The sequence below is a fragment of the Muscardinus avellanarius genome (genome assembly GCF_963383645.1).
Source record: "Muscardinus avellanarius genome assembly, chromosome: 7".
NCBI lineage: Eukaryota > Metazoa > Chordata > Mammalia > Rodentia > Gliridae > Muscardinus > Muscardinus avellanarius.
In genome coordinates, this window is record NC_137793.1 from 77,734,254 (window position 1) to 77,758,169 (window position 23,916).

Here is a 23,916-nt window from a genome sequence, read left to right on the forward strand (position 1 = left end):
AAAGGTCAAACTCAGCCACTTCCTCGGCATCGCAGGAGTCTTGCCTGTGGGAGAACCTCTTCCTACAAGCCCTGGTGTCGGTTCAGATGGTGGTTCTATTTAGTGGGTCAAGGAAAGAAGCGTGCAGTATTTTCCCAATCTTTTGCCAGAACTTGGCTAATTGAAAAACAGAATAAGAGCCAGGCATGGTGGCGCACGCTTGTAATCCCAGTACTTGGGAGGCTGCCACGGGAGAATCCAGGTTTGTGGCCAGCCTCAGCTACTTAGTGAGGCCCTCTGCAACTCAGTGAGACCCTGTTTCAAAATAAAGAATAAAAAAATTGGGGGAGAGCCGGGTGTGGTGGCGCACGCTTACTTGGGAGGCTGAGGCAGGAGGATCGCACAGGTTCAAAGCCAGCCTCATACTTAGTGAGGCTCTCAGCAACTCAGTGAGACCCTGTTTCCAAATAAAAAATAAAATAGCTGCGAGTATAGCCCAGAGGTAGAAAGCCTCTGGGTTTCATCCCCAGCACCACACACACACACATAAAAAAATTGGGGGTGTCACTCAGAGGTAGAATGCCCCTGGGTTCCATCCCCAGTACCACACACACACACATCCCATAACCCTATGAAATGGCCTTTTCTGTTCAGATTCTGAATTTGAATATTTCTTTTCCTACAGTGCTGCCCCTGCAGTTGATTTGGCTTTGCAATGGATGGTTTTGAAGCTATTTCTGAAGCAGGTCTTGAAGTTTGGGAAACAGTTTCAGTGCGTTCTGTGTTGTAATTTCTGTAACTTCTTCCACTGAGATCCCTTTCACCTGGGCAATGTATTCTGCGGAGATGGAAACGTTGCAAGGCTCATTTCGGACCTGAAACAACAAAGCAGACACTGCTTTAAGACACTTAAGGGAAGCAGAGCCTTGGAGACTGCAGCTAAAACACAAGAAAAAGTGTGGGTAAAAACAGCAGATTAGCCAGGTATTGTGGCGCACACTTGTAATCCTGGTACTTGAGAGGCTGAGACAGGAGGATCGCAGACTCAAAGCCAGCCTCAGCTATTTTAGTGCAGCCTCTGCAACTTAGTGAGAACCTGTCTCAAAATAAAGAATTAAAAAAAATAGGGCTAGGGATGTAGCTCGGAGGTAGAATGCCCTTGGGTTCAATCCCCAGTACCACACACACACAAAAAAACCTTCCCTCAAAAAATCAGGTGATGAGCTGCTTTTTGCCCCCCCCCCCTTTTTTTGGTGGTAGTGGGGGTGGAACCCAGGGGCTTTTCTACCTCCAGGCTACACTCCCAGACCTATTTTATACTTTATTTGGAAACAGGGTCTCACTAAGTTGCTGAGAGCCTCACTAAGTAGCTGAGGCTGGCTTCAAACCTGTGTGATCTTCCTGTCTCAGCCTCCCAAGCATGGGGATTACAAGTGCGCCCCACCACGCCTGGCTTAATTTACTTTTTTATTAGCACTTTTTTTTTAGCACTTTTTTTTTAAATAAGGGGATGACAGCTAGGGAGATGGTATGGTGGCACAATTGAATCTAAGTCTATGTTGCTCCTGAAAAGAACATTGGGGTATTAATATTTGAAGTCCCGAGCTCAATACGTGGAGGCTAGCTTGTCTGATGGAATAACTCTTTAGAAGAAACTTCTAAGTTCTTTTTTTTCCATTTTATATTAATCACCACAGTAATTCTATAACATTCAGTCCTTTACCCGATAGAAAAATTCTCTGCTTTCTCATTCCTGTTTTCTACATTCTTATAAAAGTTGATTTATTGCCAGGTGTGGTAGTGCACACTTGTAACCTTAGTGTTTGGGAGGCTGAGACAGGAGGATCGCAGGATCAGCCAGCCTTAGCTACTTAGTGAGGCACTCCTCAACTTAGTGAGACCCTGTTTCAAAATAAAGAATAAAAATAGGACTAGGTGTATAGCTTGGTGGTAGAATGCCCTGGGCTTAACCCCTAGTACTGCAAAACAAAAAAACAAAAAAAACAAAAAAACCCAGATTTATAAAAAGTATAATTAATTAGCAAAATTTATATTGTAATCACAAATAATCATCACTTGCTAATAATTACATAATACTCTCCACTGTTTTCAAACCTCTGAATTTTGAGTGTCATTTTTCTGAATTTGGTAGACATGAAAACACAGATCTGATGGGCAGTCACTGGCACTTATCAAATTGTCTAGTAAGAGGTAATTGCAAACCAGGTGTGATAGCACATGACTGCAATTCCAGTTCTTGGGAGGCTGACACAAGAGGATCGCAGGTTCAAAGCCAGCCTCAGCAACTTAGCCTCTGTTTCCAAATAAAAAATAAAAGGGCTGGGGGCATAGCTTGGAGGTATAACATTCCTGAATTCAATCCCTAGTAATAAACAAACAAACAAGAGGTAATTGTAACAGGCACTGTCTAAAACAAATAAATCAGACACTATGGCTCCCTTCCAGAAAATTAAAATATAAAACAGTAGCACAAAGTCGGGCATGGTGGCACATATTGGTAATCCCAGTACTTCGGGAGCTGAGAAAGGAGGTCTGAGGACAGGCTTTTAGTGAGACTAAGTGGGACTCTCATCAGCCTCATGAGACCCTGATTCTAAATAAAAATAAAATAGGTCTGGGGATATAACTTCCAGGAAGAATGTCTCTGGGTTCAATCCTTGGTATCCCCCCTCCACAAAATAAAGTTAAAAAAAAAAAATCCAGTAGCATAACTGGGCCTGGTGGTGTATACTTGTAATCCCAGTACTTGGGACGCTGAGACAGAAGGCTCACAGGTTTGCAGCCAGCCTCAGCAACTTAGGCCCTCCACAACTTAGTAAGACTCTGTTTCCAAACAAATAAAATAGGGTTGGAGGTGTAGCTCAAAGATAGACTGTCCCTGGGTTTAATCCCCATCACTGAACAAACAAACAAACAAACAAACAAATAAATACAGCATAGCCATGCGTGGTAGGGCACATTTATCATCCCAGTACTTGGAAAGCTGAGACAGGAATATCTCAGGTTCTCAGTCAATCTCAGCAATTTAGTGAGACCCTCTAAAACTTAGTGAAACTTTTGTTTTGTTTTGTTTTGTTTTTTAAAGCTGGGTGTGGTGGTACACACACAGTACTTGGGAGGCTAAGACAGGAGGATTGCAGTTTCTTGGCCAGTTTCAGCTACAATTTGGCCATCTGCAATTTAGTGAGACCCTGTTCCAAAATAAAGGATAAAAAATAGGGCTGCAGGTATAGCTGAGAGGTAGAATGCCCCTGGGTTCAACCCCTGGTGCCACAAAAATAAATAAATAAATAAAGCATTATAAAATTTAAAATGATTTTTTGTTGTGGTCTACAATAACAAAATGAGATACTACAGCAAAGTTCATATAAGTAAATCTTTGATTATATCACTACTTGTGCTATAAAAAAAATCACAGCATGCTAATTAAAAGAAGAAAAATGGGCGGGGCATGGTGGTGCATGTTTGTAATCCTAGTTCCTAGTACTTGGGAGGCTGAGACAGGGGGATCTCAGGCTTGAAGCCAGCCTTAGCTACTTAGTAAGGTACTCCACAACTTTGTGAGATCTCTTTTGAAAATAAAGAATAAAAAAATAGGGGGTGTAGCTCAGAGGTAGAATACCCCTGGGTTCAATCCCCAGTGCCACAAAAATAAACAAACAAACAAATAAATAAAAATAAAAGAGATAGTTGTGGTGGTGCACGCTTGTAATCCCAGTACTTGGGAGGCTGAGACAGGAGGATCACAGGTTCAAAGCCAGCCTCAGTTACTTACTGAGTCACTCAGTAACTTGGTGAGACCCTGTTTCAAAATAAAGAATAAAAAAAAAGATAGGGCTGGGCTGGGAGTATAACTTGGAGGTAGAATGCCCCTGGGTTTAATCTCCAATACTGCAATAAATAAATAAATAAATAAATAAATAAACAAACAAACAAACAAATAATAGAGCCAGGGGTGGTAGTGCATGCTTGTAATCTTAGTACTTGGGAGGCTGAGACAGAAGGATCTGGGTTCCTCAACAGCCTCAGCCACTTAGTGAGGCTCTCTGCAACTTAGTGAGATTCTGTTTCAAAATAAAGAATAAAAGGCTGGGCGTGGTGGCGCACGCTTGTAATCCCCGCGCTTGGGAGGCGGAGACAGGAGGATCGCGCAGGTTCGAAGCCAGCCGCGCTGGCGTAAGAGACCCTGTTTCAAAAATATAAAATAGGTCTGGGAGTGTAGCCCGGAGGTAGAAGGGCTTCCAGGAACCCCAGTACCACCAAAAAAATAAAAAATAAAAATAAATAAATAAAGAATAAAAAACCAGGCTGGGGTGTGGCTTAAGGGTAGAATGGCCCTGGGTTCCCTCCCAGCACCACAAAAATAAATAAGTAAATAAATAAATAAAAGAAGAAAAGTGCATGGCATGGTGGGTGGTGCACACTTGTACTTGGGAGGCTGAGACAGGAGGATCACAAGATCATGGCCAGCCCCAGCAACTTAGTGAGACCCTGTTTCAAAATAAGAAGTAAAACTGGGCTAGCTAAGGGGTATGGCTCAGAGGTAGAATGCCCCTGGGTTCACTCCCCAGTAGCCCCCAAAAAAAGAAGAAGAAAAATGAACATTTATTGATTACCTACTATATACCAGGTGCTGCTAAACACTTTCATATACATGACTTAATTTAATCCTTACCATAATTCTTAATTTATTATTTTACATCTGTGTGTGTGTGTGTGTGTGTGTGTGTGTGTGTGTGTGTGATTAGGAATTGAACCTAGGGGCATTCTACCTCTGAGTTACACCCCCAGCCCTATTTTACTTCTCATTTGGAAACAGGGTCTCACTAAGTTGTTGATGCTGTTTTCGAACTTGCAATCCTTCTGTCTCTGCCTCCCAAGTACTGGGACTACAAGCGTGATTCACCATGCCAGGCCATTTTATAAATTAAAAAACAGTTTCAGTGAGATTAAGTAGCTTGGCCAAAGTCAGCTAGTGGGTAACAAAGACAGGACTTGAAGTCTTTCCGGCTCCAGACACTGCTGTTATTACACTCTCATGTCTACATAAACTAGCACATGCTCCCTATCCAGTAATATTCTTTGGAGCACAACAGCTATATTTATAGAAAAGAACTCAAAGCTGCTCTGAAACCTCAACCTACCATTAGGATTCCACTGTTTTCACTCCATAGTGAGAAACACAGCTAATCTGAAAGTAGCTCAGATGAAAGATACAATAATCTGAGGTTCACAGCCAGCCACAGCTACTTAATGAGGCCCTCTGCAACTTTTTGAGACCTTGCTTCGAAGATAAATAATAAAAAATAGGGCTGGGGGTAGAGGTTGGAGGTCAAATACCTCTGTGTTCCATCCCCAGTACCACAAAATAAAGAAAAGAAAAAAGAAAAATACAATCTAAATAATGTAGAAATAAGAAAATCATTTACCTGTTTTTCCGGTCCTAGCACAGGTGAATCTGTTTCTAAGCAGATAGAAGTCAAAGGTAATTGCTTCACAAGTTTCTGTTTCTTAGAGAAGAAAGAAAGCTAGTAAGTTTAAAATGTAAAAACTGAAGATACAGAGAGGAATCTTAGATCTACATGTGAATGCATCATAGTTATATTTTATTTATTTATTTTTGTGTGTGGGGGTTTGGGGATGGAACCCAGGGGCATTCGACCTCTGGGCTACACCCCCTGTCCTATTTTTTATTCTTTATTTTGAAACCGGGTCTCACTGAGTTGCGGAGGACCTCACTAAGTAGCTGAGGATGTCCGCTAACCTTGATCCTCTGGTCTCAGCCTCCCGAATGCTGGGATTACAAGCGTGCACCACCACTCCTGGCTTCTTAGTTATATTTTAAATTGTATATCATGAAGTGTTAGATAAGTTTAAAGAATTTACCTCTTTACTTCTTATGATTGAAGGAGGAATTGAGAAGAAGTAGCCAGCTTTTACTCCTTCCATGGCCACCGACGGCCGGCCATCAAAGGCATGAAGCAGCACCTTGTCAGCACCTCCCCAAAGGAAAGACAAGTCAGAGCTGCATTTTATTTACTTAACAAAAGGGTTTCTCATTAATCAAATTGAACAACAGAGATCTGAAATTTTAAGTAAATGTTGGTCATTATTATATAAAGATGAGATTCTATGGCTTCTAAAGGGTAAATACAGTGTTCAAAGAGTAGAATAAAAATAAGGTAAATTCTTACTCTGCAGAATTTCAATCTTCAGAAATGAAATACAAATTTAAAACTATTATTTAAATGTCCAGTACCATCAGATCTTTTCTATAAATCTGTCTGTCAAATTAGTATTCCTAGCTGGGCGTGGTGGCGCATGCTTATAATCCCAGCATTTGGGAGGCTGAGACAGGAGGATCATGGTTAATGGACAGCCTCAGCTACTTAGTGAGGACCTTCGCAACTCAGTGAAACCCTGTTTCAAAATAAAGAATAAAAAAATAGGGCTGTGGGTGTAGCTTGGAGGTAAAATGCCCCTGGGTTCCATCCCCAGTACCTCAATAAATAAATAAATAAATAAATATGAATAAAAATTAGTATTCCTAACAGGAGGTTTGGGGGCAGTCAAGTTGATTTTCCTAGCAAAAATACTAGTGAAAGAAGAAATGAAAAGCTAAATGACTCACAAAGAGTTGGCTTCATAACACCAACTCTAGTGCTTAAAGGATTGTTGCTCAGTCTGCATAAAAATCATGCATTCAGTGATTCAAGAAGGTTTTAGTGTTCATCATTAAAAAATACAATGTTGAAGCTGGGCATGGTGTCACACGCTTGTAATCCCAGTATTTGGGAGGCTGAGATGGGAGGATCAAGGTTTGTGGACAGCCTCAGCTACTTAGTGAGGCCCCTTGCAATTCAGTGAGACTGTTTCAAAATAAAGAATTAAAAAAAAAAAAAAGGGCTATGGGTGTAGCTTGGAGGGAGAATGCCCCTAGGTTCCATCCCCAGTATCGAGAGAGAGTGAAATACAGTCTTCCAGCTACAGGCGCCTCTAGGTTCCACCCCCAGTATATAGAGAGGAGGGGGCGAGGGAGATGGAGGAGAGGGAGAGGGTGAGGGAGGGAGGGGAGGAGAGAGGGAGAGGGAGAGAGAAATACAATGTTTTCCAGCTACAGGCAATTTCAATTCATTATTTGACAGTGTTTTTTTTCAAATGGCAGTTGTGGCTATTTGTGAGTTATTGAAATCAGGTAACAATCAACTACTGTAGTCTTTTACACACACACACATAAACACATACACACACATAAATATACTTCTTGTTAAGCATGTCAGTTTTCTTTCTGTTTCTATAAGTCTCAAAGAATATTTCTTACTGCGATGACATTTAAAAAAATTTTTTAAATGTGGATGGGATTTTTAAAAATTTGAAAAATAATGCTGTTTTTTTTTTTTAACTTTAGGAAAAACTGGTGAAGGTGACAGTGCATTTTACACAGGATGGCCACAAGCAGTGCAATGCCATTCTCTGAAGCAAGAGCCAAAAACCATGCAAAGCACTGACCCAATGTGATTGTGGTCGTTGCCCTTCTGTTTTTTATTTCTGTCTGTGTGTGTGTGTGTGTGGTACTGGGGATGGAACCTCGGGGCATTTAACCTCCGAACTACACCCCTAGCCCTATTTTTTATTCTTTATTTTGAAACAGAGTCTCACTGTTGCAGAGGGACTCACTAAGTAGTAGCTGAGGCTGTCCACAAACCATGATCCTCTGTCTCAGCTTCCCAAATGCTGGGATTACAAGCATGCACCACCACACCCAGCTTGTTTTTTATTTCTTGTTAAACAAGGTGATTTAGAAATTGAAGCTGACACTTTTAGAATTAAGAAATATAAATTATTTAATTCAATTTTTCATTTGCACGATCCTGCCTTGATAAATATAATTGTGCTGAAAACATTGTAAATAGCAGTCTGACTTGCAAAATTATCTTAATTTCCTTCTCTGTTCTTTCCCTATTCCTTTTCTTTATGAAAGCAAGTTGAAACACTGCTTGTGCTGTGAGAATAGGAATTGGCATTGTCAAACTTGAACATCAGGCACATTTAAGTCTCAGGAACCTAAGTACCTTGTTCTTGTAAGAGTCTGATGGTAGGTCTTCCAGCTGAGCGTGAGTGAACATTTCTGTTTAATAACAAAATTCTTTTAGTACTTTTAAATCTGAAAGTAGTACTTTTGTTCTCTTAAATAATTCAAAGAAAAAGAGAGGTAGAGCTTATTTCTGAAAGATTCGTTGATTATTTAATTTGCTCTATAGCTATTAACATAGAAAGATAATTAATGAACCTACAAAGGCAAATTTAGTCTCTTGGCTAATTGGGCCTGTTTGATTAGGACTTGTCTTTGCGCTTCCTTCTGTTCATCAGTGGCAGCAAATTTGGGGGAGAAATCTAATCCAACCTGTCACAGAAAAAGGAAACAGAATTACATATTTATGGTTTAATGAATCCCAGAAGAGATACTATGAATTGGTTTTTAAGAGGCAGATCCTTTAGGTCAGGCGACCTGAATAGACTTGATCAATTACTTCTTCTCAGTCATGGGTAGGTCCCCCTTTTCCTATGAGTAAGTGCATAGCAGGGTTTATGGTGCTTAGTTTACATAACGTGGGTTTTCACACAGGAGACTTGGTCACCTAAACAAATGTCCTCTAGCATTCATGAGGGTGAGGACCAAATGGGGCACATGGATACAAGAGCATTGTCTGAGTAACAATTTGTCAGCCTCCTGGGAAAGCCACTCTGTTATGCCACAGCTTGTAAACATGGCGGCCATCAAGCTGCAGCTCCATCCAACTGGTTTGAGAGGTAGGTAACAGGACAATCTCATGATCCTAGCTTTTGCACCAGGACTTGACCAGACATTCTCATGACCCTAACTTTTGTACCAGGAGTCTGACTGCCATTTTTTGTTTGTTTGTTTGTTTCTTTTGAGATGTATAGAGTAGACAGTTTATCTAGTTCCAGTGTTCCCAGTGCTGGAGCTTCTTGTAGCTTCAGTAGTTTGAATGCTGTCTGTTGGTCCTCTCTCCAGATTAGAGGTTCTCTTTGTCCCCCCTTATGGCTTTAGGTAGAGGCTAAGTAGTCACAGTGAAGTCAGGGATCCAGAGTCAGCAGAATCCCACGGCTTCTAAGAATTTTCTTAAAGCCTCCAGGAATCTGGAACTGGAATGGCTCAGATTACCTCTTTTCTCCTGGTCCCTAAAAGTTGCTCTCCTTGTTTGAAATGAAACTCAAGGTATCTGAAGACCTTCCTCTGACATATTTAGGCCTTTTCCTGGAGACTTTGTATCTGCACTAAATGGCAAAGCAGGGCATCAGTGCTTTTTGTGTATTCTTTTAAAGTCTTGTGTGCCAATACAGGGTCATCTACATCCTGGAGGAACATGTACTCTAGCTCCTCTGTGGGAAAAGTTTGGAGATCTCTTGCGAGGGCTTCCCCAAAGATAGTGGGGACATTTCTGAACCCCTACAGCAGTTGAGTCCAGGTGAACTAGTTTTTTAGTCCTGAAAGTGTATTTTTCTACTTGAAAGCAAAGAGTTCCTGCCTGGCAGGGGCCAGTGGGATGCTGATAAAGACATCACTGAGATCCAGGCAGCTGAACCTGATGGTGGTGGACAAGAGGTGGCTGAGGAAGATGTGGTGGTCAGGCATCATTTGGTACAGGGAGACAGTTACTTGGTTGATGGCCCAGAGATCTTGTACTGGACAAAAATTTTGAGTTCCTGGCTTTCATACTGGGCAGGAGCGGTATGTTCCAGGTAGATTAGCAGGGGATGATGCCATTTTTAGCAGCCTCTCCAGGTGCAGGTAAATGCCTTCCAAGATTTGCTGGGGAATTGATTATTGTCTCAGGCAGAGTCTGGGCCCCACGTTTAAGTTATATTAACACCAGGGCCTTTTTTTTTTTTTTTTACAAGACCTAGAAGGTTCTCTTCTGCCCATACAGGTTTAGGACTCTCTTTCTTGGCCCTCAAACAATCTCCATTTTTCCTTCTTGGGAACCTGCAGGGTGAGGATGAGCCCCTTGTGGGAGGTACCGAGACACAATTTGCTCAAGATGTCTCTCGCCAGCAGTGGCACTGGACATTCTGGCATATAAAGACTTGTCCTACAGTGCAGTGCCTGGGACTGCAGAAGGCCTGCTGGTTGGTTTATCCTGTAGCCCCAACAATATTTATTCAGTCTCTAATAATAGGATCAACAGGGCTCATAATGACAGAATGTTCAGCTCTTGATATTCCTAAAGGCTCACCACATCTTGTGGGACCTTGGGGTCCCCGTTAGGATTTTCTGTGTGCAAAAAGAGTCTAGCATATGTTGCTTGGTCCACAGTTCCCAACAGAAGCAGTTTCCTCAATGCACTGGGTAGCTGCCTGGAGGACTTGCCTCTGTTCCTCCATTTTGAAGATAGTGAGAAACAGCTATCTGCAATCTCTCCAGGTAGGGTTGTAAGTCTGACAGTGAACTGGATCAAACTCACAAGGCCTTGAGGATTTTCTGAATAGGAAGGAGTGTGATACTTCTAGTTAAGGAGGTCTGTGGCGAACTGCTGATACACTAGAGTTGGCTGCCCTGGGACCACCTCTCCATCTATATCTACTGTTCCCAGTCCATATAGTTCCAGAAAGGGAAATTACTGTGCTGGTCTGGGGTTCCCTGGCCTGAGGGGCAGGTTTGGGGTTATGAGGACAGGACTGCTGGCCCCAAGATCCCCTCAGGGGCTGGGAAGCCAAAAGCCAAATTACTGGCCCCAGAAGATGGCACAGTGGGTGCAGATGGGGACAGTCACTCAGTCTGATTAGCAGGATTATAGGGCAATGACACTTCTAGCTCTTTTGGGTCTCTGACTGGGGCTTTTTCTGGCAGTTTCTTGGAAGTCAACATTTCCTGTCTGTTCCTAGCTACTAGAACTCTGGAGACTGGACTCCTCAGCCAGGGAGAGGGTGGATGACTAACTGAAGTCATGAATCTATATAGGGGGTTTGGTATCAGTGCCCAGAGTCTCTGGTGATTATATTCCATACCTTTTGAACTAAAACTCTACTGAATGAATCTGTAGGCCACCCTATAACAAGAGCTGGCCACTCTATCTCACAGAGGGTCCACAGCTTACCAGGACTTAAATTTCTCCCCATAGTTCCCATTATATCTTTTCTTGAAATTTGTGATCATTGTTTTAGGATGGAATCTACTTTCCTTGTGTCCTTCACATTTTGATGCAACACAGATAACAGACAATCCTTGCTTCGTTCGTTTCTGGCCAGTCTTGGGAGGATATTTCAGGCCCCTCTTAGCTCTGACAAGCCGGTGATTCCAGCTCTCAGGTCAGTGCTGCACTGAGCACTGAGGTCATCCTGGAACCACAGATGAGAACTCTGAACTTGCTCTGGTCCTATGGACTGTGATTAGAATCCATAGTTCTTGTCCTCTCAGACACACACCATACAACTGTCAGTCACTTGACACCCTCCCTTTTCTCCTGGGTCCTGGTTTCCTGACAGTTGCCTAGTGTCAGGACTCAGAGTCCATGGAGGTTGATCAGACCCTTCTTCTGTCCAGTAGGACAGGTTCCTAGTCACCCCGGGGCTTTTATACCATGATTCAGACGTCTGCTGGTGTCCCTGTTCTGTCCCTAGTCCATGTTTTTCCTCTGGTGGCCATGAGGGACGTCAGCTTCCCTGTTGAGGCCCTGGTGCGCTCAGTAGACTGGTATCAGCAGGGAAGCTGGGTCCCCCACTGCAGATACCAGCTGCAGCCACGCCCTCTCGGCATCTGCATTCGTGCAGTTCATAGGTGATTCTCAACGTGAGAAATAAGCCCCGAGAGAAGGTGTGGTCGCTGGCAAAAAGTATTCTCCACTCTTAGATATTCTTTCATAACTACTATCCTTTTGGTAATGATTCTTTTAACTTTCCACATGAAATTGCTCTGGTGGAAAAAAGATTAGGACGGCGAAAGAAATTAAATCCATGTAAAATATTCCTTCCAGTAAACTTTCAGCCTTGCTCAAATGGTAATTAGATGAGCCTTGTTCAAATGGTAATTAGAGGCAGTAGCAACATTCCAGTCCACCTTTGACCTTGGCTTTTACAAGTAGTAATAGTGATGCCTGGAGTTACAGCGACACCACCTGGTTAAAAATAGCTATGTCAAAACAAAGGACAAATAAAATAGATGTGTAAAGATGAAAGAAAGAAAGAAAATATGGTGAGAATAGGAAAGTATTTTGTATGAAGAAGAGCTTATCCTGAGATTGGCCCGAATGGGAAAGAGAGAATTAGGGTAATCAGAAAAGAAAAGAAGTTGCAGAAGGTTAGTGATAGGAATATGGATTATTAAAAGAAGGAAAATGCTCAGCCGCTAGAGAAATATATCTGACAACTAAATCTAAAGACTTCGTATTAATTCTTGGTGTTTACCTGCTAAACTGTGTCATGAGTTTGTTCAAGTTTTCAGACAGCGGATAGTATTGCAGACAAAATCCAGCAGACATTCATCAAAATTCCCTAAATCATCATGAAGGAACACGGATTTTCCTTACGATAACTATATGAAAGCTGGCTTTCGGCACCCCACATCGAGTCAAGGAAGGGGCAAAATGTCCCAGGCTAGAATCTCCCGTACCATGGGCCTTCTGAATGGCTCACCAATTGTTTCAGGAGGACAGGCATGGAGAGAATAACAACCTGGAGACCAGGTTGGGAAGGAGAAACTTTTTATTCTCATTGGTAGGACCCAGAAGACTAAAGCTCCAATAGTGTCAAAATAGAGATTAATAGGTTGGGTCCCTCCCTTCCCTCACAGGACCCCGCAGTGGGAACAGGAGGCAGAACCCCAGAAGCCAGAGTAGAGATGCCGTGAGACTCCTGACCTGGCGGGGAAGGGTAAGACTCCAGAAGTCGCGAGACTCAGATGTCGGGAAAGGACCAGCATTCCCATGCTATTAGCTGCACCCCAAGATAAATACCCTCACTTCCTCTCTGCCGTGTGACTCTGCCAACCATGACTCTACTGATCGTGAGTCTGCCCACCATGACTCTGCTGATCCTGACTCTGTTGTCCAGTCATCGATCCTTTCCCCCCACGGTCGGGAGACCTTGCCAAAGGTGCCAGTTTAATTAAAGAGGCCTTTAATAACTTGGCTGGTTCTTACCTCCTTTGCAACCCCCCCAACTCAATTGCATTGTTACATAATAAGAGATTATATAGCCTCAGGACAGCGGGGCAGGTCTTGATTGGATCCACATTTTGTGGAGGCTTGGGTTATGTTTCAGTTTCATTTTCTGAACCTGATTTCCTCTAACTGCTCCCATGTGCAAGGTGTGTAGGGGGGGAGGTAGAGGGGGACATGCCATCTCCTGTCTCATTACCTCTCCAATTGCCAACAACCGATCCTTATAATTCTCAATAATAGGCAAAGCTACATCCAGATCCTAGAAGGAAACAACAACAAAAACAACTTGTTAAAATGGAAGGAAAAAGGTACTAATATTTCAGGAGCACCTATTGTGTGCTAGGCTTTGCATACATATAATGCCTTAATGAGTTGGGCCTGGTGGCATCTGCTTATAATCCTAGTACTTGGGAAACTGAGACAGGAGGATCACAGGTTTGAGGACAACCTCAGCAAGTAGTGCGACTCATCAACCTGGCAAGACCCTGTTTTAAAATTTAATAAATAAATAGCCGGGCGTGGTGGCGCACGCTTGTAATCCCCGCGCTTGGGAGGCAGAGACAGGAGGATCGCGCAGGTTCGAAGCCAGCTGCGCGCGCTGGCTTAGGAGACCCTGTTTCAAAAATATAAAATAGGTCTGGGAGTGTAGCCCGGAGGTAGAAAGGCTTCCAGGAATCCCAGTACCACCAAAAAAAAAAAAAAATAATAATAATAATAAATAAAATAAAATAAATAAATAAATAAATAGTTCTGGGAGTAGATAGATCAGTGGTAGAATGCCCCTGGCTTCAATCTCCAGTACCACACATATACATAGTGTACTTAATAAGTCAATTAACCAGGGATGGCAATCCTTTTATAACTGTGAGTACCTATACCTATAAATCTGAACAGAAACATATCCCACACATATTCAAGTTTTAAGAATATGACTTTTTATGAAGATTCCCACTCAAACATTGCCTTCTCTTTAGGAAACATTTCCTAGCAGTTAGGTCTGATTTGGATTTCTTGAAATAGATGAAACAGAGAAAAGCAACTTAGATTCCAGAAATAGCTGAGAAAGAAGTGAGCCACCAGGTGGTAATCTTTGCATGTGAGTGTGGGGTATTACATATTGCTTGGTCTATTGATCCTAAAGGTTCAACAATATAGACAATAAATATCATATATAAGCTTGTCTACTAACTATTTAAGTAGTTGCATACTATTAACCCTGAAACTGTTCCCTTCTGAGGTGGGGGAAAAGATGAATGGTTAGATAATTTTTAAATTACTTTGTGGATTTTAGTTTCAGAATATATAAACATCAAAGTACTTCTACTAAAGATAATCAGAATAGAGAGTTTAAAAAAGGGAGGTAAAGCAAATGACAGAGGAATACGAGATTTCATGATTATGCCTCAAAAGAGATAAAAAAGATGAAGGTGAGTAAATTAACACCAAAGGAATATATGCTAGTGGAGTTGATAAAGAAGAATTATCATTGTCACGAGGAATTAAGAGTATAGGAATCTAGATATCAGGGAAGCTTTTTGACGTACTCAGTACTGGGGATGGAACCCAGGGGCATTCTATCTCGGAGCTACACACCCAGCCCTATTTTTTATTCTTTATTTTGAATGAAACAGGGTCTCACTGAGTTGCAAAGGGCCTTACTAAGTAGTCGCTGAGGCTGTTCATGAACCATGATGCCCCCCCGCCCCCATCTTGGCCTCCCAAATGCTAGGATTACAAGCATGAGCCACCAGGCCTGGCTGTTTTTTTATTTTTTCTAATTCTTTATTTTGAAACAAGGTCTCACTAAGTTGCAGAGGGCCTCATTAAGTAGCTGAGGCTGGCTGCAAACTTGCAATCCTCCTGTTTCACCCTCCCAAGTACTGAGATTATAAGTGTTGCCGACTTTGATTCCTTTATTTCTAAACCTCTAGACTGTTTCTATTTTTCTCTATTATAAATAACATTATAAACATATTTTTGAAAGAACATATTGTTTCTTTCTTTGTATTCCTTCCTCCCTCCCTCGCGCTCTCTCTCTCTCTTTCTTCTTGTGGTACTAGAGATTGAATCCAGGAATGATCTACCTCTGAGCTATATCCCCAGCCCTATTTCTTTTTTATTTGGAAACAGGGTCTCACTAAGTTGCGGAGGGCCTTAATAACTTGTTGAAGCTGGCTGTGAACCTGCCATCTTCCTGTCTCAGCCTCCCAAGTACTGGGATTACAAGTGTGCACCACTATGTCCAACTCCTTCTTTGTATTATTTTCTTATAAAGACTGGGTCAAAGGTTATTATACTCTCTACAGTTCTTGTTTTGACATGACTTTTACCTTTAATGTGACGCTTCTTTGGTCTTCATGCGAAAGTCCTTGAACCGGGTGAATACCCAAGCATGGCTGGATGAACCCATTATACCTGAAGACATAAACAAATTAAGAAAGCTGGAATAGTAGACTAGGAGACTACGATGTGACTCTAAAGAATGAGTAGAAAAGAATTTCTTTTTAGGTCAATGTTAATATGCTTTTTTCTCCACATTAAATCATTATAATATCAGTCTGACATCGTAACCGTGTCATTAACAGTAACTATTTTTTTATTTCATTTTTTTTTGTGTGTGTGTATGGCATTGGTAATTGAACCCAGAAGCATTCTACCTCAGAGCTATATCCCCAACCCTATTTTGTCTTTTATTTTGAAATAGGATCTCACTAAGTTGCTGAGGCTGGCCTCAAACCTGCACTCCATCTCAGCTTCTCAATTACTGGGAATACAGATCTGTAAAACCACACCTAGCAATTGCAACTCTTTAAAATCTTAATTCTAAGCCAGGCATAGTGGCACATGCTTGTAATCCCAGTATGTGGGAGGCTGAGACAGGAGGACTGCAGGTTCACACACAGCCTCAGCTATTTAGTGAGGTGCTCAGCAACTTAGTGAGAGCCTGTTTCAAAATAAAGAATAACAATAGGGCTGGGAATGTAACTTTGAGGTAGAATGTCTCTGGGTTCAATATCCAATACCGTGTAAATAAAATTTTTTTTTTTATTTCAGTTGAGCATGGTGGCAAAAGCCTGTAATCCCAGTACTTGGGAGCTGAGAAAGGAGAATCACAGTTTTGAGGACAGCCTCACCAAGTGGTAATACTCTCATCAACCTAGTCAGACCTTATTTCAAAATAAAAATTAAAATACAGCACTAGGGGTATAGCTCAATGGTAGAAGGCCCTGGGTCCAATCCCTAGTACCACACAAACATACACATACACCCACACACACAATAAATAAATAAATAAAATTCTAATTAAAAGTTGCACCTTTCTGAAAGTTGTATAATCTTTTCAAATTCTCCTGAATGTTCAGCAACTGCCACAAGGGCTATAACATTGGCCTGGAAAAAAAAATAGAAGAGTTAAGAGTTCCAAACAATATGCACATTTACTTTAAATTAAATTTTAGCCGGGTGTGGTGGCACATGCTTGTAATCCCCGCGCTTGGGAGGCAGGGACAGGAGGATCGCGTTGGTTCGGAGCCAGCCTCGCTGGCTTAAGAGACCCTGTTTCCAAATAAAAAAATATAAAATAGGTCTGGGAGTGTAGCCCGGAGGTAGAAGGGCTTCCAGGAACCCCAGTACCACACACACACACACACAAAAATAATAATAAATAATAATAATGATAATAAATAAAAAAATAAAAAATAAATTAAATTTTAAAGTTTTCTGTCATTTTATTTATTCTTACTTACCCAGGCTCCATTAATATAATAAAAATGGCTACCACTGAGTACTTACTATATTTCAGGCTTTATGTTCAGTGAATATAAATATTATCTAATTTAATCTACAAAATCTGTGAGTTTGGCATTGTTATCATCTACTGTATAATCTGGGTGTGGTGGCTCATGCTTGTACCTCAGTACCTGGGAGGCTGAGACAGGAGGATTATAGGTTCCTGGCCAGCCTCAGCTACTTAGTGAGGCCCTCTGCAAACTTAGTGAGGCCCTGTTTCAAGATACAGAATAAAAATAGGGCTAGTGGTTTAGCTTGGAGGTTGAGTGCCCCTAGGTTTAATCTCCAGTATCTAAAAAAAACATAAAATGAGATAAAGTTTAAAAAGCGCTTACCTCGAGACAGGCATGGTGGCCCATGCTGGCAATCCCAGCATTTGGAAGGCTGAGACAAGAGGATCCGGGTTAGCAGACAGCCTCATCTACTTAGTGAGACCCTTTGCAACTCACTGAGACCTTGTTTCAAAATGAAGAATAAGCTGGGCATGGTGGCTCATGCTTGTAATCTCTGCTCTTGGAAGGAGGAGACAGGAGGATCGTGCAGGTTCAAAGCCAGCTGTGCTGGCTTAAGAGATCCTGTTTCCAAATAAAAAAGTATAAAATAGCTCTGGGAGTGTAGCCCAGAGGTAGAAGGGCTTCCAGGAACCCCAGTACCACAACCAAAAAAAAAAAAAAAAAAAAAAAAAGAAGAAGCCAGGCATGGTGGTGCAGGCTTGCAATCCCAGCATTTGGGTGGCTGAGACCAGAGGATAGTGGTTCACAGACAGCCACAGCTACTTAGGCCCTCCACAACTTAGTGAGACCCTGTTTCAAATAAAGAATACAAAATAGGGCAGGGGATATAGACTGGAAGTCGAATGCCCCTGGGTTCCATCCCCAAATATCCCCCGACACACACACACACACACACACACGCGCACACACACACACACACACACAACAAAGAATAAAAAATAGGGCTGGGGGGTGTAGCTTGGAGGTAGAATGCCCCTCGGTTCCATCCCCAGTACCACAAAAAAAAAAAAAAAAAAAAGCTTATCTCAGTGCCCACCACAGAGTAAACAATAAATGCTACTTATTACTAACTACTTAAATAACATCAACAAAGTCTACAGCTCCAAATTATTAAGAAAAACAAGAGAGCAATTTTAGATATTTACCTTCTTGGCTTTCTCCAACACATCATCCAGATCCTAAAATAAACAAAAGTAATCACAATTATTTCTAGATAAGTAAGTAACTGCTTAGCTGGGAGTGGTGGCACTCATCTGTAATCTCAGCATCTGAGAAGTCAAAGCAGGAGGATCACAGGTTCAAAGACAGCCTCAACAAGTACTGAGACTCTCATCAACCTAGTCAGACCCTATTTCAAAATAAAAATAAATCCAAGCTTGGTGGCACACATTGTAATCCCAGCATTTGGGAGGCTGAGACAGGAGGACTGTGGTGCACAGACAGCCTCAACCACTTAGTGATGCCCTCTGTAACTTCATGAGACTGTTTCAAAATAAAGAATAAAAAATCAGGCTAGGGGTGTAGCTCGGAGGTAGAATGCCCCTGGGTTCAATATCTAGCACGCACACACACAATAAAATTGGGTGTTGTGGTGCATGCTTGCAATCCCAGTACTTGTAAGGCTGAGACAGGAGGATCAAGATACATGGTCAGTCTCAGCAACATGAGGCCTTCGCAATTTAGTGAGCCCACTAGCCCTATTTTTGTTGTTTATTTTGAAACAAGATCTTACTAAGTTGCAGAAGGGCTCACTAAACTGATGAGGCTGACTTTAAACTGGCCATCCTCCTGTTTCAGCCTCCCAAGTAACTAGGATTATAGGCATGTGCCACCATGCCTGGCTCTTTTTATTTTGTATTTTGAAATAGGGTCTCACTAAGTTGTGGAGGGCCTGGATAAGTTGCTGAGACTGGCCACGAACCTACTATTCCCCTGTCTCATACTTCCAAATACTGGGATTACAAGCATATGTCACCATGTCTACTTCTCTCGAGACTTCCCAATTCTTGGAGTTCTAACTACCATCACTTGTCTATATACTGTGATATCCTCTTAACTGGTCTAGCTTCCATCCCTCTCCTCCATCTGTTTGCACAGCAGCAGGTGACCTTTAAATGGCTATTAGATCTTGCTAATTTATCTTTAAAAAATACCACCAAAACAAAGAAAAATCTAATGGATCCAAAATGTGAGTCTAATGCAATCCAAACTCTTACTGACCTACCTTACCCATTCCCTGAAAACCTCTTCTGTTATGTATCATTCCTCTATAGTTCATCAGGCTCATCCGGCCTTCTGGTAACTAGAATGTGTCAAAGTTTATATTGCCTAGGGAAGCCTGCAACCTGTCTACTCTCTTCCCAACCATAAACTCAGCCCCTTGGTTGGCTGGCTTTTTGTCTTCCTGTCCTTAAGTATCATAAGAAGTTTACCCCCAAACTCACACCCTTTCTTTCTTCTCTATTTTTTTGTATCTAGTTTCCATCCTGGTGGGTAAAACACTTTGTAACTACGTGTGTGTGTGTGTGTGTGTGTGTGTGTGTGTGTGTGTGTGTCTTGGTTTGCCTCTCTTCCCCTTTAGAACTGGAGCATGTGGTGTGTCCGGTGGGGAGTCGCTTTCTGAAGAAAGTTAAGCCAGGGGTGACAGAGCATGCCTGTAATCCCAGTACATGGGAGCTGGAGACAGGAGGATGGTACCCCTCAACAAAAATTTTGCAAGACCCTGTTTCAAAATACAAAATAAAAAGGGCTGGGGGGTGTGTGTAGCTCCAAAGTAGATTGCCCCTGGGTTCAATCCCCAGCATAAAAATAAATAAATACATACACACACACAAAATAAGGCCAGGAATGGTGGTGCATGCTTGTAATCCCAGTATTTGGGAGGCTGAGAAAAGAGAATCGAGGTTCATGGACAGCCTCAGCTACTTAGGCCCTTTGCAACTCAGTGAGACCCTGTTTCAAAATAAAGAATAAAAAATATGGCTGGGGTGTAGCTCAGAGGTAGAATGCCCCTGGGTTTCATCCCCAGTACCGCAAAAATAAAATAAAATAAAATAAAATAAAAAATAAAAAGGGCTGGGGTTGTAGCTCGAAGGTAGAATGGCCCTGGGTTCTATCCTGCAAAAATAAATACAGAATAAAAATAAGTAAGGTAAGGAGCCCAAGGAAGGCAGCAGAAAAGGCTACAGAAAAGGCAAACACTACTTTTGTGGAGATAGATCATTTACTTCTATTCCAGAATCAGGGGTTGGGGGGAATCAGTATCACTGGAGTTAAGTATGAAATCAGGCAGATCACAAAGGTCCACAGACAAGGGCTGAGAATCTGGGGCTTCACGCCAAAGGGGGGGGGGGGGAAGACAACCTGCAGGAAAAGGACAGGAACCTCCTCACTCCCCCGAGTCCCGCCTCGCCCTCACATACGCTGTCAAAGTCCGAGGCAGAGATGTGGCAGTGACAATCGACCAGCCCCGGGCCAGTTGCTGCCATAGCCACGTCTTCAGCCACCGCTTCCTAAACGCGCCGGCGGAGTCGGGGCCGGAACGCAGAGGTTGCGTCAGCGTGAGTTTCCGGCCGGACGCTCTCTCGATGCACCGAGTGGGGGCATCTCGGGCTTCCGCTCTCAGTGCCTGCCTACAGTTCAAACTGGAAAAATGGCGGGGGTTCCTGAGTCTGTGGTTATCGCCCCTCCACAGGATCCAGAGACAGTGGCCGGGACCGACAGCCAGGCCTCGGTCCCTGCCGCTCCCCGAGAAGACTTCCGAGTGCGCTGCACCTCGAAGAGAGCCGTGGCGGAAGCGCTAGAGCTGTGCGGCCGCTTTGTGCGAGAGCTCGGCGACGCGCTGCCAGAAGAGATCCGGGACCTGGCGCTGCGGGACGCGCAGTGGGTACGGGCCAGTTAGACCCCTCCTATCGCGCCTTTACACTCTACGCGGGTCTCAGGCTCGGAAAGACCCTTCACCAAGCCTCTGCAGACCGGACGATGCCCCAGGCTGCTGTAAAAGCAGACTGAGAAACGCGAGGGGAGAACCCAATAGATGCTGGTGTCAGCTGGGTATTATTAATTACTCAGACCAGTGCTGTTCAGGAGAACATAGAGCGAGATACGTGCGTAATTAAAAAAAAAACTGAGAAAAAAAAGGTGAAATTAGTAAAAATATTCACTTTATCCAGGATATTTTGCCTTGTATAGAAATGAGATACAAATGAATATCAAATGAGCACCCCTTTTGTCCCATCCTCAGTACAGAAAGAAAGAGAAAAAGAAAGAAACCTTATAAGGTTGTTGTTTTGTGTTTTGCATACTAAACTTTTCAAATATGGTGCCTGATATTCACAGTAGATTGGATTAGCTATTTTTTCAGTACTCAATAGCTACGAAGTGGTTAGTGATTCCCATACTGGACAGCAGAGGCACATAGACCTCTATGAGGAATTCTCTAGGAAAAGGTACTACTGAAAGTCAGCCACCTGGGTAGCTTTGGCCTTTTCTTTCACCTACTTTAGAATATCTTGTAAACATTTTTTTTTTCTTTCTTTCTTTTGCGGTACTGTGGCTTGAACTCAGTGGCATTCTACCTCTGAGGTACTCCCCCACCCTATTTTATCCTTTATTTTGAACCGTTCTCACTAAGCTGCAGAAGGCCTCACTATAAGTAGCTGAGACTGGCGAGGAATGGGAGATCCTCCAGTGTCAGCCTCCCAAAAACTCAGATTAGGACTGTGTGCCACCACACCCGGCTATACATTTTCTTTGTAAGTCTAAAGTAGGTGAAGAAAGTGTATTGGTTATAAACTTAATATCAAAGCCGGATGTGGTGGTGCACACTTGTAATCCCAGTACTTGGGAGGTTAAGACAGGAGGATCGCAGGTTCGAGATCAGCTTCAGCAACTTAGTGAGGCCCTCAGCAATCTAGCAAGATCCTATTTCCAAATAAAAAGTAAAAGTGGGCTGGGTGAAGCTCAGAGGTATACACCTCTGGGGTCATTCCCCAGTGCCACAAAAATAAACTCAATATCACATGTTGGCACTTTTAAAGGATGGGCCTCTTCCTTTTTTAAATAATTTGCAGAAGCCTGGAGGTGGCAGGTTTTGTAGAAAGACACAAGAAATTGAGGGATCGGTGTCTGTCTTAAGAATGAATACAATTTATATTTAAAGAAAAAAGTTAAAAACTTATGTCAGCCCATTTATGAATGTGAATGACTCAGTGCAAAAAGTAAAAATAAAGACTAAGTGGAAGAATGAAGAAAACTCACAGTGGCACAGGCTTGTAATCCCAGCTCTCAGAAGACTGAGGCAGGAGGACCGAGAGTCCGAGGCCACCATGGGTGATAGACTCTATTTCAAAATACAAAAATAAGAAGAATTGGAGATATAGTCAGTGGCAGAGCACCCTTTTTGTCCCATCCTCAGTACAGAAAGAGAAAAAGAAAGAAACCTTATAAGGTTGTTGTTCTATATTATGGTTTTGTATATGGTGGTTTTAACATGATTCTTTCCTTGCAAACAAGGCAAGAATACACATACCTTGGTATGCTTTTAGTTTTTTTGAAGAATACTGCAGTGATAACTTGATTCTAGGAAATGCTTAGATGCTTAAAACATTTAGTTATCTTACATGAAAAGAAGAATGTGGCTTCTTATATTTAGTGAGATCTTAAAGTGAATTGCAAGATAAAAGTTTGAAACCTTAGACTAACTACCAAGGGAATTTGCTTGTGTTTTATTTTAAATATCAGTAGATGAAAGACACAGGCTATATTTATATTGATGTATCACTTTATCTATTGTTGGGTAATAGGGAATGTGTATTAAAAATTTGATGATACTGTCAAATTCCTTTAGTTCCTCATTTTGTAATGTATCATGAACATTTCAACTTGTCAAAATTTGTTACACTTACTACTTCCTTCCTTTATTTATTTATTTATTGTGGTACTGGGAGTGGAACCCAGGGGCTTTTCTACCTCCAGGCTATACTCCCAGACTTATTTTATACTTTATTTGGAAACAGGGTCTCACTAAATTGCTGAGAGCCTCACTCAGTAGCGGAGGCTGGCTTCAAACCTGAGCAATCCTCCTGTCTCAGCCTCCCAAGTACTGGGATTACAAGCATGTGCCACAATGCCTGGCAGCTTTTATTTTTTCTTTCATTAAGAAGTATATTTAAGGCCAGTGTGGTGGCGCATGCTTGTAATCCCTGCGCTTGGGAGGCTGAGACAGGAGGATCGCGCAGGTTCGAAATGAGCCTCCGCTGGCTTAAGAGATCCTGTTTTCAAATAAATATAAAATAGGTCTGGGAGTGTAGCCCAGAGGTAGAAGGCCCCTGGTTTTCATCCCCAGTACCACCAAAAAAAAGAAGTATATTTAGAGACAGGTGTGATGGTGCATGTTTGTAATCCCAGTATTTGGGAGGCTGAGACAGGAGGATCATGGTTTGCGGAGAGCCTCAGCTACTACTTAGTGAGGCCCTTTACAACTCAGTGAGACCCTGTTTCAAAATAAAGAATAAAAATACCCTGGGGTGGGGGTGTAGCTTGGAGGTAGAAAGCCCCTGGGTTCCATTCCCAGTAGCGCAAAAAAAAAAAAAAAAAAAAAAAGTGTATTTAGCTAGGTATATTATTAGCACACATCTGTAATTCCAGCACTTGGAAAGCTGAGACAGAAGGATCCCAGGTTTGAGATCAGCCTCACCAACTTAGTGAGACCCTGTTTCAAATAAAAAATAAAAAGCTGGGGGTGTTGTTCAGAGATAAAATGCCCCTAGGTTCAATCCTAGTACCACAAGTGGGCGGGGGGGGGAGTATATTTTATACTTTTGATGCAGCAGATTTTCTCGGGAGTGGCATAATGGCTGTCATAGTAAAGTGGCCATCATCCTTTTCAGTGACTGATTTGGAATCATTCTTCATTGAAAAAATAAATGTAC

The 23,916-nt window shown here is 42.3% G+C and overlaps 2 protein-coding genes across 6 annotated transcripts in view; one reads left to right on the forward strand and one right to left on the reverse strand.

The window, feature by feature from the left end:
- Positions 1–710: 710 nt before the first annotated feature.
- Positions 711–20,472, reverse strand: TATDN3 (TatD DNase domain containing 3; the record flags this gene model as incomplete). Of its 4 annotated transcripts, none has more annotated exons than XM_080699585.1 (10): positions 711–854; positions 5,430–5,504; positions 5,887–5,999; positions 8,073–8,128; positions 8,295–8,404; positions 13,378–13,440; positions 15,512–15,596; positions 16,498–16,571; positions 18,130–18,162; positions 20,407–20,472. In XM_080699585.1, 10 exons carry the CDS (start codon positions 20,470–20,472, stop codon positions 711–713), a joined length of 819 nt encoding a protein of 272 aa, XP_080555711.1. The 4 variants fall into 4 exon arrangements, with proteins under 4 accessions (XP_080555711.1, XP_080555710.1, XP_080555709.1 ...); XM_080699584.1 differs by having other exon boundaries at positions 5,430–5,510; XM_080699583.1 differs by having other exon boundaries at positions 5,430–5,528.
- Positions 20,473–20,636: 164 nt separating this feature from the next.
- The window catches only part of NSL1 (NSL1 component of MIS12 kinetochore complex), a gene marked incomplete at both ends in the record, with an annotated part of 30,708 nt that continues 27,428 nt past the window's right edge, over positions 20,637–23,916 (forward strand). For both annotated transcript variants that reach the window (XM_080698329.1, XM_080698330.1), the window contains one exon: positions 20,637–20,870. In XM_080698329.1, coding sequence (XP_080554455.1) covers positions 20,637–20,870 — 234 coding nt within the window. The remainder of the gene's footprint in view (positions 20,871–23,916) is intronic.